Genomic DNA, 19,278 nt, shown 5'->3' with positions numbered 1-19,278 from the left:
CTCCAGCATTCAGCGTTTTCCACTTGAATGGAATAAAAACCCTTTGAGAACAACAATTACAATCACCCGTTTCTTCCTCTGGCGCACTATTGGGTTTCTCCGCAAGCTCCCTTTCACTGGGTGATTAATATGCAGAGACAGGCCGCTTTTTTAGTGGGATGTGAAGAACCACCAACAAGCTTTCTAAACCCAGAGGTTCCTACAATTATTTGCACTGTTTATTTTTAAACAGAAGATTACACAACACCACCAAGTGTTTGAGCTCTAATTTGCCAGTATTTTGTAAATAATGACAATTTAAATTTTTAAACCCTTTGTATCATATTTAAAGCATGGTCAACTATTGATTTCAATATATTAAATTTTCCCCCCAAATCCTGGAATAGTTGTATGAACAAGATTGAAGCTATACTTTCTTTTTAAGAAATTACACTTTGTTTTTTAAATAGCAAGTGATGTGTCTGGCACATACCTTTGGAAAATTTAGGATTTTAAAACTCTATTATGAATTCAACATAAGACCAAGAACTTACATGTTAATGGTTATTCATAACTTATATGTATCTTTATAAAACTTGTGACTTTACAAATTATTATATTTAATATAAAGCTAGGTTTTGATAGAAAAATCAAATAAAATTTGTTCAATAAAACAATGCTACAAAGAAAATGGAATCTCTGTACCACAGATTACATACATATGCACATTTAATTTAATAAAATAATTCAGGGAGCATTTCGAATCATGTTTCCTTGGTGGTTTTTACCAAGCTATCCAAGAAAATGCAAACCTACCAGCTATGATGTTAGCACTTTCCTAATAAAAATTTCTCTTTGTCATTATTTTTCCCACCCCCAACTACAAAGTTCCACAGAGATTCCATTCATACAATTTTTAAAAATTTATCTTTATTGTTGTACTGTAGATATCCCCCTTTTTTCCCATTGAGCCTCTCCACCCCACCCCCATGTCCCCCGCCCAGGCCTCAAGGCACTGTTGCCTGTGTCTGGGTTATACATATGTGCCTATAAATTCTTTACTCTCTTCCTCCATCCCTTCCCTCTGACTCATCATTTTACATCTCTCTTGTTTAGTTTTAAAAGTATATCATTTTAAACCCACTTATCACAAAAGTGTAATATTTAAAAGTCCATACATAAATTATTAAAATAATTATATATATCTGTAATGCATGTCTTCTTAAAATATCCCCCACTATACATTTATTGTTCTGCTATTTAAATAAAATAATTTAACTGTCTAAGGCTGTTGGTGATAGCTAGTTTCCCAGTATTGCACCAGGCAGCCAAAATACAACGCAGATTAGTGTGCTGATTTACCTCCCAGTGGCTTCAAAAGCATCAGTTGTAAATATTTCTAGAAAATCAAATAATAAATGATTATTCAAGTATTTTATTTAGATACAAAACCACTCTTAAATACTTAAATCAGCTAATGAGTGAAATTTTTATCTTCTAAAACATAATGCCTATCTCTAACTTGGCCATAAAGAAGTATAAATCATCAAAATATCCCTTTTATGAGAAGGAAGGAAGGGGAATGAACTGCCTGCATGACCAGTTATCTTAATTGAGTCTGACTGGTAATTTAAATTCTGATTCCAAAGCCAAGTTAGCTCAAAATGACCTCAAACAGTAATTTAGGGCACTTAACGGACTCATTTTCAATCTCTTACTGAAATATCACACAATGTCCCTTTTTTGCTTCATCATGACAGGTGGTTTTCTTTAATGACAATTTTAAACATGTCACGAGTAACTTTTGGTTAGATACACAAAAGGGAAATATCTGAGAAAGGAATCAATAACTTTTAGTTGTCTTTTTCTCACATTTCAGGGTTGTGTTTGGTATCATTCCACAGGAGTAAGTATTACAAATGTAACCAAAACAGTTTAGAAAATGGTCTAGAATGTTTTACAAAGCTACTGAGTATATTGATCTTGTATCTCCAACTCCTAAACCAACACCATGGAACACAGGAGTTATTCCATAAATAATTAAGCGACTGTTTCTAGGAAATGTTCCTGCCACCCAATAAGTCTGGGACACACACATTTGCAAATGTGTTCACAGAACTGCTCTTATCCTGGTCACAGCGTCACTGCAGCCCATGTCTTTTTATCCAGGAAATGTGGCCACCCTGGAATCTTCTGAGGACTCCTCAGTTCAGGGAAGCTTCTTTAAAACTCTGACTGGCCCTAACTCTCTCAGCTGTCAACTCCCTTGAAGTTGCCTTAACAGTCATCTTCATAGGCCTTTGCCTTTGGTGAACGCCTGGAGCATTTACCTTCCCTTTAAGAACTCTGCAGGCTTCTCTCAATCACAAAAATTCCATACTAAAACATGTGAGATAAAACATTTCAAAAATAGTCTGGCTTGTAGCAAGAATGAACCCTGAAAGAGATAGATCATCAGAGGGTTCTCACAATCTGCTCCAAAATTAAAGCGAACAATCTCTCTCATAACACTAATCTCAGCCCCCCACACACACGCGCACACACACATGCACGCGTGCACACACACACATGCACATGTGCACACATGCACACACATGCACACTCACAGAGGCATCATTGCACTGTAAGCAACAGGAGGGCAGAGGCCATGTTTCCCATCCCCCACCCTGTATTCTTCTTCACGCCAGCAAAAGACTGCATTTTTCCTAACTGGAGAGGTTCAATCACAGGAACTTTGTTCTTGGGGATACCAGGCATTGCTGAGGGCAGAGGTGCCCCACTGAAAATAGGATTAAATGAAATCTTAAGTACTGAATAAAATACCCCCCAAATCATTTCTCCAACTCAGTTTAGAGAGACACAGTAGTCAAACTTAGACCCGTAAATGGCAAAATGTTGGATTCTCTTCAATTGACCAGTCCAGGTATTAATACAGGTACTAATGAGTGGAGTGGAGTGGACGACCCCCCCTCCCCGAAGACCAGGTACACAACCACCCTGCAGTGAGTCCCAGCCACACAACTGCCCCACAGCTTGTCAGTGTCTCGCTCCTAATCACTAACAGAGCCAGGATAACTAAACTCAGAGCGATCAGATAAACAGTATGAAACACAAGGAAGACAGCAACACAAAGAAGAGAAATTAAGAGGGCAAAGAGATGATAAAGGGAGCAAGGACATTTTTTAAAAATAGCCAGGGATATAAAAGATGTTAACATCGTCCAGCTGGTGTGGCTCAGTGATTGAACATCGTCCCACGGACTGAAAGGTCCCGGTTCGATTCCCGGTCAGGGCACATGCCTGGGTTGCAGGCTCCATCCCCAGTAGGGGGTGTGCAGGAGGCAGCCAACTGATGTTTCTCTCTCACATCAATGTTTCTCTCTCTCCCTAAAAAAATCAATAAAAACATATTTAAAATATATATATATGTTGCATCAAGAAATAAGAGTATATTATCAGGAGACATTCAAGCAACAAAAAAGAGTTCTTAGATATTAAAATTGCGTTAGCAAAATAGAAAACTCAGTAAAAAGATTGGCAAAAAGCTGAGTAAAACTCCCAGAAAGTAAAGGGATGGGGGGCTGGGAGTGACAAAAAATTAATAATAGTGGAGAGAAATTTGAAAATTTAGATAATCCAACTTCTGAATAAGAGCGCCATGAAAAAACAAGAGAAATGAAAACATCAAATAAATAATATAGGAACACTTCCCAGCACTGAGAGACATGAATTTCCACATGAAAATGGCCCGCTGAGAACCTACCCCAATAAATCATAACAGACCTACATCAAGGCACATTGCGGTGAAATTTCAGAACACTGCAGATAAAAGGAAGGCCCTAAAATTTTCTAGAGGAAAAATCAACAAGTTTCACATGAAGTGTCAGGAATGAGAATGTCCTGGACTTCCCAACTGAAATGCTAAGAGAGAAAATACACAGAGTAACATCTTCAAAATTCTTAGGTTAGATGGTCTTCAATTTAGAGAATTACATACCAAACTAATATAAATTAACTGTCACAAACCTAACAAACCAGCCTCTAGCCTGAAGAGGAAGAGGAAGGTCCAGGACATCTGCCCCAGGGCAAGACAGAAAATGACCATGTTTGAACTTACCCAGAGTGGGTTTATACTTCGGTCTGAGGGCTTGTCAATTAATTAGTACGAGGTAGAAAGGTCAGCAAAGGAAAACTAAGGCCATTATGAACTCAAGGAAAACCAGAAAATTACAGAAGAAATGGAATCAAATCACAGAACTGTTGGAGGTTTGGCTGTGAATGATATTTGCATGGTCATAATTGTAAACATTAAATATAAAGAGGCCAAAGCAAAGAAAGTAGGAGGAGGTGGACAGTGTGTACTAGACACCTATAGAAAAAAGTCAATAAATAATACTTAAACCTAAAATATTAGGAATAGTATAAATAATGGAGATAGAAAATATAGAAAGAGCTAAAATGTGTAGAAAGTATTGCTTCAAGAGCACCAAAGTCGAAGGTGGGACGGGTGACGAGGGGGAAGAAGGGGTAGGAAAGGGGGGGGGGGGCAGGAGACTAATGTGTTTTGTTACAAATCATAAAACTATTTAACTTTGTAAACAATGTAGACATTTTACTTTGCTAAGAAAATTAAATTCAAGAAAAAAAGGAAAAAAACCCACCAATTAATTCCAATTTCTTGAATAGTTAGGATCTTTAATCTCCAGATATACTTACTATAACTTAGCAGACAAGAAAGAAATTGGCTGACCCAGCTTCTGTTAATGATAAATAAATAGCTACAGACTTCAAACCTAGGTGAGAAGCTGTATGCAACACCACCATTCTATAAGAAGGAAATATGAACTCTCCTTTGTCCTAAATCTTTGGGGATTAGAATGTCTCAAGAGTGAATTTTCCAGATGAGGAGCACTAATTATATTACTTCTTTCGATCCTACTTGCCAGTGATGAAGCCAGTGGTACTGATGTTTATGTTTGTTTTGTTTTCCCAGTGACTCCATGACACCAAACCTCCTTCAGTACCTAGCACGGAGCTGAACACAAGAGACACATGCTCGATAAATGAACCCATATCATTGCTGCCTGCTGCTTGAATGGGCCTGGGTTGGAATTTCCAAAGGAGGTTCAATTATGAGCACCCATCGTTTACACTGCAGTATGCCACAGTCCTTGCAGGGCATTCTTTCTAACCAAGTACTAAACGGTGAACACTGATATGCTATTTGTGTTCTTGAGTCTGCTTTTCATAATTTTTCCATCCACTCAAGCTGCCACATCTTCTGACTACCAGCAATCAGCAGTCATGTTTCCTTGATTCTACTCTAAAGCTAGGAGTCTTTAGAAATGTGGTAGAAGCCAGGAAACTAAGTGAGAGATACGGACTCTTTCTGAACAAAGGTTTAAGGACTTTCCTACGAGTCAAGTCCCTCCATTCAGTGCATGGACTTTGGGATATCCATTCTGGGTGTCCAGAGACTTCTTTCCCTTAATTCTTCATTCTTCATGTTCCAACGAATAAAGGTTGCCAGAGAGATGACTTCCAGATTAATGAAGTGTCACCAATATGGTCATTAGCAGCAACCATTGTTTAAATAAACCGAATTTTATGACACCATAAAATTCTGGTGGATTGACAGGTTTAATATTAACCATATATAAATAGAAAGTAGAATAGTTATCAACTAATTTGTCTTTTAAAATTGTACTTTTCTCAAAATCCAGACCTATAGACTTTGCCTTCACGGGAGGTAACGCAGCTGAGCAGCACAGCCACGGCCTTTCTGACCTTTCTGACCCAGTCACAACCCACGGTGGTCCCGAGCTCCCCGAAAGTGAGAAGTGAATGGAGCAAATGTCATTCTAATTACAATCGATACTTAAAGCAACACCAGCTGTACATCTCTTCACTGTGAACTTTAAAAGGGAAATGAAAAAGTATTACTGACCTTACTATATGCCAGGCAGTTGTATAAATTGCCCCATTTCTTCCTCACTAATAACCCTATTAGGTGGGTATTATTATCTCTGTTTCAAAGCTAAATAAACTGAGTGGTGGAGAGATTAATTAACTGGTTCAAGGTCAAGGAAACCTTTCAAAATGCAAATTTGATCTGAGGCCTATGAGGCGCCCCCTACAGTGTGCACTGCTTCTGCGGCACCCAAAGGAGGTAATTAAGGAAGTAAGAGAATTTGTTCCTTAGATTCCACATAAGTGAGATCGTGTGGTACTAGTCTCTCTCTGACGGCTTATTTTGCTTAGCACAATACTCTCCAGGGCCATCCACCCTGTTGCAAAGGGTCAGAGATCCTTGGTGATGGCCAGCGGGAAGGTGGGGTCTGGGTGTAGGTGGCAAAGGAGGGGAGATGGGGGACACCTGTAATAATGTAAACCGTAAAAATAAAATATAATATTAAAAAAAAGGTAATCTGTAATTGAAACCCAAATCAAAGAGCTGGCACTGGATTTACATCTTCTCGTGCCCATGACAGCAGATTTTAAGGTTGCCATATTGTACCTGAATCCAATTTGCATAGGGTAACTAAGTTTAACTGGTGACTGGCAGCCTCATCTACAGCTAGAATGGGCACTCACAGTTAAAACATGAATTTTAAAAAGATTAGAAAAGCAGTCAATCACAACCATTTCCACTCCTTTGCTGATTTGATGAAAACAATGCACCCAACATGTGACAAGCAGAGCAAACTGCAGATTTTGCTACGCACAGTCAGAAAGGTTTTTAAAAGGCATAGAAATGAAGGTATGAATACCATGGGCAGTGATGCAAGAAGACAAAACTGTGTCTAAAAATTCTCTTCTGACATGATAAGTGAAATCACTGGGGGGAAATCTTCTATGTTGCTCACTTCCTCTCAGAGGAACCCACCCCCTTGTCCTTTGCAAGGTCTGGAAATCGGCTTTCCCCTCTCTCCTGGCTCTTTTCCGTTGGCGCGGTGACACGTGCCCTGACAGCCCTGGGTGTGAGGCCTTCCCTCAATCTAACACCTCTTCTTGCCTTTGTTTTCGTCGTATCCTGGATCTCAGCTTTGCCTCCGTCTTTCACTCTAACAACTTGAATTTCACTAGCAACTGGCAATGCCTCTACGATCACCACTCTCCTCTGAGACAAGTCCAGGTTCTGCTTGCGTCTCATCTTCCTTACACTCCTAAACCCTTTGAATATTGCTACCCTCTTTTTATTGCACTGTTTATTTTTAAATCTAAATAAAGGCAATATATGCTCATTAGCAAAGTCAGAAAGTATAAAAAATTTATCTTTTCTCAGTCTTAAACAGTAAAAGAGATGTTTTCAAACAAAATTTGTATTATGCTTATAAATAACATTTGTTTCCAACTTTTCCTTTTTACTTACCATTGTCCTTCTCTAACCTAGATGTTCATATCACTAGGCTGTGATTTCCTCCTTTTGTTCAATATCACCTTCTGAATTATGGACCAGGTACCATTCTCTCTGCCACATAAATACTACGCCATAAATACACCTGGGTGTGACAGACTCCACAATGTGCTGATTGTAATTCATGGAGTTTTCTCCACATGGAAAGACGATAAAAATATAGACTACTACTCCCTCTCAGTCTTCTTGGTCTCTTTAGCTGGGATCCCTCCTGCTTCCCCCCAAACATATGACACATCAGCTACCCCAGCCACCCGTCCCTGCAGAGCGCAACCCTTCCTACACGCCTCCTCAACGCTCGCGTTTGGGAAGAATTCTCTGACCACTCCTGGTGCCCAGTAATCCTTATCCTGCTTCTGAAATCTCAGCCACATCTTTGGCTCTAGATGCTACCCAGTGTCCCAGTTATCTCTGCATTCTCTTCCAGAGTGTCTCTCTGCGGTCAAGGTACTGCATGTTGGAGTTTCCGTGTGCTGGTTCACACCCACAGCGAACAGACTGCACAGATGCCCGGGGAGCGTTTCCGCTGTCATTGCTTCTCCCTCTCCCCAAGCCCACTGCATCTCTCTCCGTACCTCCCCCGCACTGCAGATTCCGTGTCCTCTCTAGTCCTACACTCTCCCGTCTGTGACAGCAGTTTCCAAACTCTGTGACTCGAGCCATAATAAAGTCCATGTTTTCCATCACAACCTGGTTTCACAAAACAATTCTTACCCTTTCCACATAAGATATACTCTTTTTTCTGTTCTATTCCATCCCCATCTTCCTCCAGTTTTCCTTCCTTCCTTCTTTTTAAATGCTGGCTGAAGCCAACTAGATGGATTTCACTACCCACAGCGGAAACATACTGACCTTCAGGTGGAGATACCAGGATGCCCAATGTGCTCCTAAAGTCCAATGTGTGTAAAACTGAGGTTATCAATCTTTCACTGAAAGCAATCCCTTTTCTCGATTTCCCAGTCATGTTGACAGAATGATGATTTCATTCCCTCGAGTTGGTAACTTAATTTTTCTCGTTCTCTCTCAGTCCCTCTTGGACCTAGCAACTACCCTGCTGGTTGACTTGTCACCTCTAACATTTCTGTTGTGTGCCATTTTTATCCTTATCCAAAGCCATGCCAAGTGTATATTTCCAGGATTATCTGCTTTATAAACATATCACGGTTGACTTTCTTGTTTTCTTTATTGATTTTAGAGAGGGAGAAAGAGAGAGAGATAGAAACACTAATGAGAGAGAACATCAGTTGGCCACCTCCTGCATGCCCCCCCCTGGGGACTGGGCCCACAACCTGGACATGTGCCCTCTTGGTGCATGGGTCGATGCTCAACCATTGAGCCACACCAGCCAGGCCACAGTTGACTTTCTTCACCAAGCCCCTGTGGTACATAAAACCTGGCTTCATAGGTCTTTTTAGCAATGCTTCTATTAACAAAAGGTATAGTTGTGAAGTATTTTGGATTACTTTCATTTTCACATATATTATTTGATTTGATTCTCATATTCAAGTAAGAAAATTACAGTTCAAAAAGAGATTAAATACCTTGCATAAATTCACTGGGCTGGTTAGCAGCAAAGCCAAATCTTGAACCCAAATCTTTTAAATCTGGGCCTTGCCCTGCATACCTACAAGTCTTCCTCCCGCATAAAGCAAGAGACTTTCACTGGCCTTCACTGGCTTCCAAACCAGTTTTAACTCGTCCCCCATCCCCCAGCCTCTGGGTTCTCCATTATCTAGTCCATCTTAGATAATGTAACAAAAATCCTTGAAGTCATCCACTATTCTGTCCAGCCACAATAGTGGCTGCTACAGACAGCCACAGCTCTGTAGGTCCTGCAGTAATCTCTACCGATTTGCTCCTGCTTATCTCTCTGCTAATTGACAGCTGGCATCAAACACACTGCCTAGTGCAGCAGATGTTGAATTGATATCATTGACCACACTTGGAAATGTTGTTTTTTTTTTTTAATGATTTCTCTAATATTTACAGTCACATGCCGATCCTTTGTCTACATTTGAGGTTTCAACGAGACCAGCGTGGTGCCCAGTCTGCTTTCCCGGCTCTTCAGTACCAAGTGCCCAGCTAGACTCAGCCCCTCCGGAGAGTGGGCCCTTCCTCTCCCTATTCACCCCACGCCCGCGAGGTCCAGATCCAACGCTACATCTTCCACACCTTGTTTCAGATATTAAAACCAACCAAGATGATTTCTGCCTTTCTAATCAGTTTTCACAATTAATACCTGCCTCCTTCTTTTCGGCACTTATTCATATAGTACCTTTCAGACTTCCTAACGGTCTCAACCAAGTAAGCGCTTTCCTCCAACCCCCTGGAAGCCTCCACAGGACCGGGAATCATAAGTGCACCCGCCCCCAGCCTCCAGCACAGGACTCTGCACATCATACTCACAGCACACCTGTTTAACACACAGTTCAAAGTCAATCTCTGTGCAAGACGAACTTTTTAAAAGAACGTACTGAATGCCTATTACATATCATCTATTTTACATATGTGATTTTATTTAAGCTCACCAGCACCCAAAGGGAGTGTCATTACCCTCATCTTGCAGACTGGGACACAGGCTCAGAAGCGCACCACTTGCAGAATATCAGTTCCAGTCAGTGGACTCAACCCAGACCCGTCAGACCCCAAAGCTCTTGAAACTGCCCCTTCCCATCACTCTCCCTCACCTTGGTGGGACTTCTCCAGAAGTCAAGCACGCTCACAGGTGCTTGCTGCGTGTCCTGACGCTGTATGCAGTCAAATGATCCCAACTCTAGAGAAGGATGAACTGCACCCAACTCATATAATTTATGGTTCCAGTTTCACCTATGTAAATCACTTAACCTTTCTCACCCACAGTTTCTATTTCAAGACCTCACACATTCTGGCCTTGGAGAATTATTTTTCTCCTAATTTCTGGCCCTCGCACTGTTCCTCAAAAAGGCTGTATGTACTTATAGCTCAAGGTGTCACCTCTGTCTGAATCACTCCTTCTTCCTGCTCTATCTAGTAAAGGCAAACTCTCGCCCCACGGCCAGCCCTGGGAGCTCCAGGCGGAGTTCACTGCCTCCTTCCTTGTGGTCCAATGACACGTATTCATGGACATACTATAAGTGCTGTATGTCTCCCTCCCAAAGATGGCAAGCTTTAGAGACAAAGGCATAGTTTACTGAACTATATAACCTGAAATCCAGCTCAATTCCTGAAACTATCTGACCTTCGCAAGATGTCAGAAGGTTTGCTGAATGAAGGAATTCAGAATGTTTGTTGTGATTCGGTGTTTGTTGGATTAAGTCAATCAATCATGCCTTCAAATAAGAATACCACTGGTCCTTCCCATTTCACGGAGTTCTTCAAATGGTAACTCACCTCCCCAACCACCCAATCACAGGAGAATTTCCCCTGATAATCCCTCATAGTACCCTGTTCCTTTCCTCAGTTTTGATCAGAATATGTATTTATAAATATAGGTGTGTGTTATTTGTTTAATGTCTGTATTCCTCTATACTGTTAGACTGGGAACTCCATGAAAACATTCCTTTACCACTATATTCCCAGTGTCCAGCACCCAATATTCAATAGATATTATTCAATAAATAATACGAAGATTAAATAATGTAATATATAAAAAACTGAATTGTATGGTGATGATTTTTATTATTGCTATTATGTTTCTAGTTTATCTCTTCTTAAGTAGCTAAAATAAAATACTCCGTCTCTTCTATACATCATCAGCCTTTAGTAGGTAAAACTACTTCCTGCCCTGCCAGTAGGGCACTTGTGTTTGATACATTTGAATGATAAGAGCAATTCATTTACTTTATTCCAGTTAGTAATTTACAGAAATATCAGCAGTGAGAAATGCTAAATCACCTCAGATCTCACTGAAGATCTTCTGTAAAATAAAGGTCAAATAGTTCCTTCTTTTCAAAGCTTTGATTTTGATACACGATTCTAATCTTCAGTGCACTATGCGAACCACCTTTACGCAGTACATGTTAAGTAACGGGACCAATCAGCTGATATTCTCAAGCAGGTGGACCGAGCAGGCCCACTCACCGTGGCTGACACACGGTCAGATGCTGGCCAGGCCCCTCCCCTGCATGGGCTCCTCGCAAGGCTCTGGGGGGACAGAGACCTGACAATAGGTTCTCACAGTCACTTGTTTTCTAAATTTTAAAAAAAGGAAATGAGTTTTTTTCTTTTGTTTTCCTTAAAGAAGACTTTCGAAATTGTGTACCCTTCAGGCCCCATGAAATCCAGACCTGCCCCTGCTAATTAATGACTTTCAACCTTATAATGAGACTACTTTTCTCCCTAAAGTATTCATAACCAATAGGACAATGCAGGCATGTTTACCAACAGATTTCTAAAGTCTAGTTCTAGTCATGGAAGAGGGCATATCCCCATAACAAGCACTTTAAATCCAAATAATTAAATAATTAAACCACTGTCTGAATAATACTTTTTCTTCTAAATCCACTATATCCCTCTTTCTCATTAATAAACACAGCTTAAACACAGGGAAGTCCTATGGTCTCTAAAATAGTCACTACAACTCTAACAGGTATTACTAATTTTCCCATTTCACAGGAGAAGAAATTGAAACTGGGAGAAGTTAAACGACTACAGGACTTGCTCAAGATTAGACAGCTAATGAGGGATATATGTGACAGGACTGTCAACCCAGGGTTGTCGGCCATTCTTGATCTCTATGCTCATACTTGCAGGGTTCCGTTGTAATTCCCCACAGAGCTCAGAGGACAAGCTGCTACGCAATACACGTATCTGTGCAATTTTTTACGAGTTGAGTGTTACCTAATGTGACATAACCTCAAACTGTGACATCACTAGGAATATTCCTAAGGGTGAGAAAATCCAATACCAAAAACCTTCCTACATGTTATCTCAGGAACGACACAGAACAGAAAGCGGGTCAGATGGAGCCAGTGTTCGCAGCTACAGATCAGAAAGTCCCAGTGAGAGGACGTAGCAGAGCCCTGGTTCTGGGAAGCCTTTCAGGTCACATCAGTGATGCAGACTTTGAATTCAAAGGAAAGCATATTTACATATATCTGGGAGGAAAAGAATGTATAGGTTTATTCGAACCTTTTTTTCAAAAACACACAGACACCAGATAGACCAAATGGCCACTCCTTTTAGCCCAGTCCTCTGAGTCTCTCATTGCTCGGACGCTAAACTCATGCTGCAGGAGGGGAAGAGTGTGCGTCTCAACCAGAAACCTCCAACTCGGCATCTGTGTGCAGACACGGGTAAGAGTGTCTTAGGAGTAATGTGTTGAAACTGCCTGACAGGCGGCCATTTGGCGCTCAGACCAACATCAAAAGGCGCCTCCTAATGAGTGTCTTCAACTGGGAGACAGCACTCAACATGCAATGAACGGGCACGGGGCTCCCCAGCGGCGCCACGTCATTTACATCCTTCACATCAGCAAAGGTTTTCAAGTGTGGCACCAGGAGTTAATAACAGAGAATCTAGGGGTGACACGCTTGTGGCCTTCACACTGATTTCTGAATTTCACTGCCCCGCAGTAGTAAGTACATCTACCTGTATTCCCTGCGCTGTTTTCTCGTATTAAAACTCTGGACCTCAAAGAGACCTACCCACCAGGAGTCAGCGAAGTCCTTGGGCACTTCGCTCTCTTAGAGGCCATCACATACAATATTCCTCAGAGACTTGCTGAGTGTTTTGAGAGATGTATAACACTATCTCTGTCTGGTGACTTTTACTCATATTCCTTCCTGTTTAATTTCTTCATTCAAAGCTCAAATAGCCATGATTATTATATATCCAGCTGATTCGTGTGTTCAATTCTGTAACCCGGTTTTAAAACTAGCAAACCGCTATTTGTAATTTGCTGTCATTTCTTTTAAAGTTTCGGGTGTTTCTTAGCCTATATATTTCTTAGATTACTAAAGTAAAAATAATCAATTACGGAATTTCCATTAAACTATTTATTTTGACACCATAAAATATCTGTGTACTCAAAAATGGGATACTTAAAGAGTACAGGAGAATCTTTGCACATGCCTTTGTCTCCTCCCAGGCTGACTGCTCCCAGAAGACTGGCAGCGGCAGGTGCGGCCCGTCCCCTCCCTCCCTGGCAATTGGTTCTGTCTCCATCACCACAAAACCAATATTGGCAGAGAAAGTTCAAACTGTTCTTTAGCAACAGGTAGTCAATCACTTACTTTGCACTAAGGCAGGAAAGACTGTCTGTAAAATATCTTTGGAGATTGGCCAGTGGCATTGAAGTCACTTTCAGTCTGGATAGCAGCCATGGTTCTTTAACACTGAAGATGTAAATATGGGGAATTCATCACACTAATATTAAATAGAGGCTTTGTTGCCTTAAAGAAGGAAGTGGTTGGATCAGAAATACCAAAATCCGTATTGCAAGCAGCGTGAAGTTTACAAGATGCTGTCTATAATTTAAGAAACTGAGTTCTGTAGCAAACAAAAACATCTGTCATGTCTAATGATTCGTTTTTGAATGAGAAAATGGTGCTATTTATTTGAAAGGCAATTAAGATGATGTTTCCGGTGACAGAAATATATACATAAAGTTCACTTACATTAAATTACATGTTACCTATCTGAAATTTAATGATAAATATATTCCAAAGAGAAGTACTATGCAAAAGTCTTAGAAGGGGGGCTTCCATGTGACTGATTTCTCCCTCTTCTTGCTGCTTTGGGTAAGCACCCAAAGAGGGCCCTTGTGAGAGCACATTCACACCATCATTCCTCTTTTGCAAACAATTACTACCTTAATTCTTGAACTACCAAGCTCAAGAAAGAGTCACTAGTTAAATCAACAAGTCTTTAGTTCCATTAATTAGCATAGAGCCTTGAATGAATCTCTTCAGGAAAATGACCTGCTATTTTCTGCTATTCTAGCATTTTTACTTATTTATATTTTTTAATAGATCCTGGGTAAAGGTATTTGGAAAGAAGTCAACAGGTTCAATCTACAGGAGGAAGGAGGGGAGAGCTTCTTAAAAACAAGGATTCAGCTCTGGAGGGCTGGCTCAGTTGGTTGGGTGTCATCCCGCACACCAAGAAGGTTCACTGTTCAACTCCTGGACAAGGCATACACATAGGTTGCAGGTTGAATCTGTTTGGGCTCATAGGGTGGCAACCCATCAATGTTTCTCTTTCTCTCTCCCCCTTCCTCTCTCTCTAAAATCAGTAAACGTATCCTTGGGTGAGGATTTAAAAACAAACAAACACTAAGTTTTAGACTAATGAAAACTTAGTCCAATTAGTACATCTTTAGAACCTTTGTAGTGGGAAGAGTAACTCAAAAACTATTAAATAGAAGACAGGCCACACTTCCACTGGATTATATTCTCTGTTTAACTCTGCTACATTTTATTATTATTATTTTTTTATCCTCACTCGAGGACAATTTTCCATATTCTGTTCAGATAGAGTGGGAGGGAGGGAGGGAGGGAGAGAGAGAGAGAGAGAGAGAGAGAGAAACAGCGACATTAAAGGGACACAACCAGGGCCGGGGACAAACTGCAACTGAGGTACATGCCCTTAGCGGGAACCAAACCTGGGTCTCTCTGGACCACAGACTGTCGCTCTAACCGCTGAGCCAAACATGCCAGGGCTCTCTGCTGCATTTTAAATAAAGTATAAGTTATTTTTGATATTTTAATAGATGCTAATATTTGCTGAAAGAAAATAAACTTTTGCCCTGGCCGGTTTGGCTCAGCGGTTGGAGCGTAGGCCTGCGGACCAGAGAGTGCCCGGTTCGGTTCCCGCTAGGGGCAGGTACCAAAAAGGAAAATAAACGTTTTGTTTTTTGGATAGAGTTGTGAAAGGTTTTCCACATTCGTAAATATGGCTTTATTGCATTCCGTTAAATTTTGTTCAAAAAGCCGTATTTCTGATCTTAAAATGAATATCAATGAGCAAAATATAGGCTCACTGTAATTGTGCTCACTGCAACCTTTGCTGAAACATCTTTGTTTGGCAAAGGGCATTATATATACTCTATACATATACACACTAGCTAGCGTTTGTGAGATAGCACAGGTGCTCTTTGTTCTTATTCTGCTACTACCTTGTCAGAAAACCAGTGCTATCCATTCCTTGACTCGTGCAAATTATATTGGCAGAGGACTGTAAAATTATCAAAGAAACATATGACTTAACCTTCCAGATCATTCGGTTAAATAATTTTCCACAGAACATCCAGAACTGCTGTGATTCCACAACCTTTCACTTTATTCCTAAAGAGCAGAAGACACCAAAATAAGAGAGGGGCAGCAGACCTGATTTTTGGCATATTAAGTTGGCACACCTTATAGCTAGTGTCAAATGCACCAAGTGGAGATAGACTGAATTACCATTGTCCCTGGAGATACATTTGAAGCCAAATGTGTGCGTGTGCGTGTGTGAATTGTTTTTATTTTTGTACTGACCCTTTGACTGGATTCTTCAATTAAAAAAAAAACAAAACAACTATAGTAGAAACAATAAGAATTTCTCTTCGGAAAACCGCTCAACTTATTCCTTTTGTTAAGCAACCTTGTCTGTGTTTCACGTTCTGCCTTCTTCCCATACTCCGGTCCTTGGGTCCGGAAGGAGGACACCTTCCTTTCAGGGTCACCCTGGGCTCAGCAGCGGAGAACATCCTAACCTGGAATTCCCTGGGCGTGTACCCCTGCCACTCCCTGGGGATCCAAACACTGAGGGTTACACCCATCGCCATGATGGAAAGAACTGCCAGGCGATCCCCCAAGAGCCTACCGAAGATTAGGGCTCCATTGTCACGTCCCCACCTATAAGGGAGGAGGTCCCAGAAACACCCCCCTTCTTCCGGAGGTCACGCCACGCTGACCCACGGTCACTACCGAAAAGGGCATGCCCAGAGCAGCCCCCAATCAGTGGCTGCGGGGACCAAAGCCCCTGGAGAGCTGGGGTTGGCCTCCTGCTGGGGCCCCTTCGCCCCCGCCCCGCCCCGCCCCGCCCCCAGCTTCGGAGGCCCGGGCTGGCCGGTCAGCGCACGCGCGTCTGTCGGCCCTGCCACCGCGCCCTCCAAGGCGACGCGCTCGGGCCAGAGCGATGCAGCGCGAATGTGTTCGCTGGCGGGGGCGGCAGAGATGCTCCAATTCGGCGTGAAAGAAGCGCGAGGGAGCGAGCACCTCCCAGTGACCACCTAGACTCCATTTTATTTGCTCGGCAACTGCGGGGAGGCTGGGTGCGGGCCGCAGGGTGGGGTACCTCCAGCAGGGGACGAACGAGACCGTCAGGCTGGAACACCGGGAGCCCGTCCTGGCAGCTCCCGGCCGCCACCCGTGCCGCAATAAAAGCCTCTCGCGGCTTCCCGCCCAGCCAGCCTCGCTCTGATTGGTCGCCATGGGAGGCACCCGGAGGCTGGAGGCGGCGGCCGAGCGCTGCTCCCCTGCGGGCCGGGGAGGGGGCGTGCTGGGTGCTCCCAGGCCTGCCCCGCGCGCTCCCCCAGCCGGGCTGGGCCGTCTCAGGGCAGCTCCGGCGGCACCTGGCAGCTGCGACCGCGACGTACAGCCCCCTCCGCCCGGCTGTCCTGGGTACTGCCCAGCACACGCCCCCCGCCCAGAAAGTCCGCCCACCCCACCCAGCTCTCTGCGGTCCCTGCTCCTTTTCTTCCCTCTTCCCGTCCGTCGGCACCAAAGCGCAAATTCTGGGGTAGGGCGGGGTGGGGTGGGGAAGCAGCTGGAGGGGAGGGTGGGCATGCACACAAGAATCTTCCAGGGAGGCCGGGATGGAAACACCCAAAATGAAACGAATCTTCCTCCTGGCCTCGGAGATTCGCTTGGCGGCGACGTAGCCCCCACCACCCGTGGCAGCATCACTACTGTCTTCCTCCCAGCTCCCTATTGTTCGCACTTTGAAAGGATCAGGAACCTCGCCCAAAGAAAGGAGACTGGGGCGAGGCGTTTCGGGTGGCTACCTGCCATTCTTCTCTTGCACCGTGGAACACAAGGCTCTCGGTGCGTGTAAAGGCACACGCGCGCACAAACTAGGCAGCCTGGATCACGCCCTCCTCGCCCTCCGCCCCTCCGCACTTCCTCCTGTCAAAACGCCGCGCTCGACCCTCCCATCCCTTCGAGCTCTGGGGCAAAAGCAGGCTTTGCAACCAACCAGCAATTTGCAAATAAAAAACTAACGTCATGTCGACGGGGTTGCAAAAACAGCCACACAGCCCCGAGATTCTGCCCAGGTCGCCCCATTTTGCAAACCGTTATTCGACCCCCGGAGGGGGTGGATGGGAAGGCGGCGAGCCTCACTTTATTAGATCTGGGGAAATAACGATGACGATCGAGGTGGCTATCCCCCCAGCTTTATTGTTCACTCTTCCCGGAGCTCGAGCTGACAAGCCCCTGCCCAGCGGAATCCGAGCCTGTGCGGTGGCACCGCTGAGCCCCGGCATCCCCTGCCGCCCGCCTTCGGGAAGGAGCGCTGCCCATCACCGAGCGGGCACAGCGTCGCCGGGGGCAGGCAGCTCCGCTTCCAGCTCCCCGGCACACTAAGTAGGAAGGGCGGGCGCGCTGGAGGGGCGCCGGGCGCTCGCTGCGCGGGGAGGCAGCCCGAGTCCCCCGAAGCCCGGGAGGGCGCGGGGTTCGGCGGGACAGCAAGGGCGACGCGCTCCTTCTTCAGCTCCATGAAAATGACCACCCTTAGCATTCTCCGTAAAATCACCCGAAATGACCGCGTCCGGGGGTGGGGGTAGTAGGGAGAAGAAGGCACTTATCAAATCAGATTAAGAAGAATTTTTTAAATGTACCTGCGGTTCCCAGGAAAAACAAAGTCCAGATGAGATTCTTAGTTTGCAGCATTGTAATCTGCTGGCTGGGAAGGGTGTTCGTGCCGCGGTGAATTCTGTGCCCCACCTCCTTGCAGCGAGTGTGGACGGCGTTGGAGCAACAGACCTAGAGGCAGACAATTGCCAGGCTGAGTATGATTATTTTTGCAGAATTGTTTCCTGCCAGCGGCTGCCGAGCTGCGTTCACGCGCTGAGCGGAGAATGAGTGACAGTCCCAGCCTCAGCACACTCGCAACTCGGAGATCCTTGCGCTGGCCCCGCTTCGCTTTGATGGAACTGGGGACTGGGAGCGGGGAGCGGGGGGCGGAGGGCGGGGGTGAGAACCTCACTGTGTCCTTCCACCACGCCGGCCACAAATAGTGCCGAACATCAAGGAGGTAAGAGAGACAGGGGAGGCAGATGCGGCCGCCTGCAAAACGCGGCCTGGAGCAGCCGGTCGGAGGAAGCGGGCTCTTTCGCAAGCAGTCCTACAGGCAGAGCTGGGGTTTTTTTGTTGTTTTTTTCCCCACACTTCTCCCCCACGTCTCTGCGGTCCCTCCTGCCATCCAGCTGTTCTTAATGAAGAGGCTGTATATTTTAATAACTAGCAAATAATAAAAACAAAATTGTAGGTTTGGTTAGGTTTTCAAAGTTGTCGAATCTCTCCATTAGATCCTAAGATCCGTGAAACACAAGGAAAGTCTAGGACTTAGTATTTTTTAGGAGCATGAAATTAGAAATTGGGAGAGGAGCAAGGACGCTGTTGCGGGTTTTGTTTGTGTGTTTGTGTGTTTGTTTGCACTGGCTGTGGAGTTTGCTCTCCCGCGGAGAAGCAACAGAGCCCAGGGAGGGCTGGGAGCAACTTCAGTTAGAAGAAAACACAGATATTTCTAAGGAATTTCTCGTTTGTTTATAAATGTTGAAATCTGTGTTCTCTTCATAAGGACCACCAAGCCTTTTTCGTGTAGTTTTATGGTATAGGCACCACGTTAAAGAATATTTTGGGCACCCAACCTCAGTTCTTAAAGATATTAACGTAGAATATCACTGAGGCACCACACGCA

The 19,278-nt window shown here is 43.9% G+C and overlaps 1 protein-coding gene across 18 annotated transcripts in view; it reads right to left on the bottom strand.

Annotated features, from left to right (window-relative positions):
- The window catches only part of NCAM1 (neural cell adhesion molecule 1), a 331,843-nt gene extending 313,396 nt beyond the window's left edge, over positions 1-18,447 (bottom strand). For all 18 annotated transcript variants that reach the window (XM_036258360.1, XM_036258361.1, XM_036258363.1 and 15 more), the window contains exon 1: positions 18,197-18,447. In XM_036258360.1, coding sequence (XP_036114253.1) covers positions 18,197-18,248 — 52 coding nt within the window. In that variant the 5' untranslated portion in view covers positions 18,249-18,447. The remainder of the gene's footprint in view (positions 1-18,196) is intronic.
- Positions 18,448-19,278: the final 831 nt, after the last annotated feature.

This window comes from Molossus molossus, unplaced genomic scaffold, assembly GCF_014108415.1.
Source record: "Molossus molossus isolate mMolMol1 unplaced genomic scaffold, mMolMol1.p scaffold_m16_p_13, whole genome shotgun sequence".
In the NCBI taxonomy this organism is placed as follows: Eukaryota; Metazoa; Chordata; class Mammalia; order Chiroptera; family Molossidae; genus Molossus; species Molossus molossus.
Note: the sequence above shows the minus strand (reverse complement) of the source record. Positions and strands in the feature narration are given on the sequence as shown.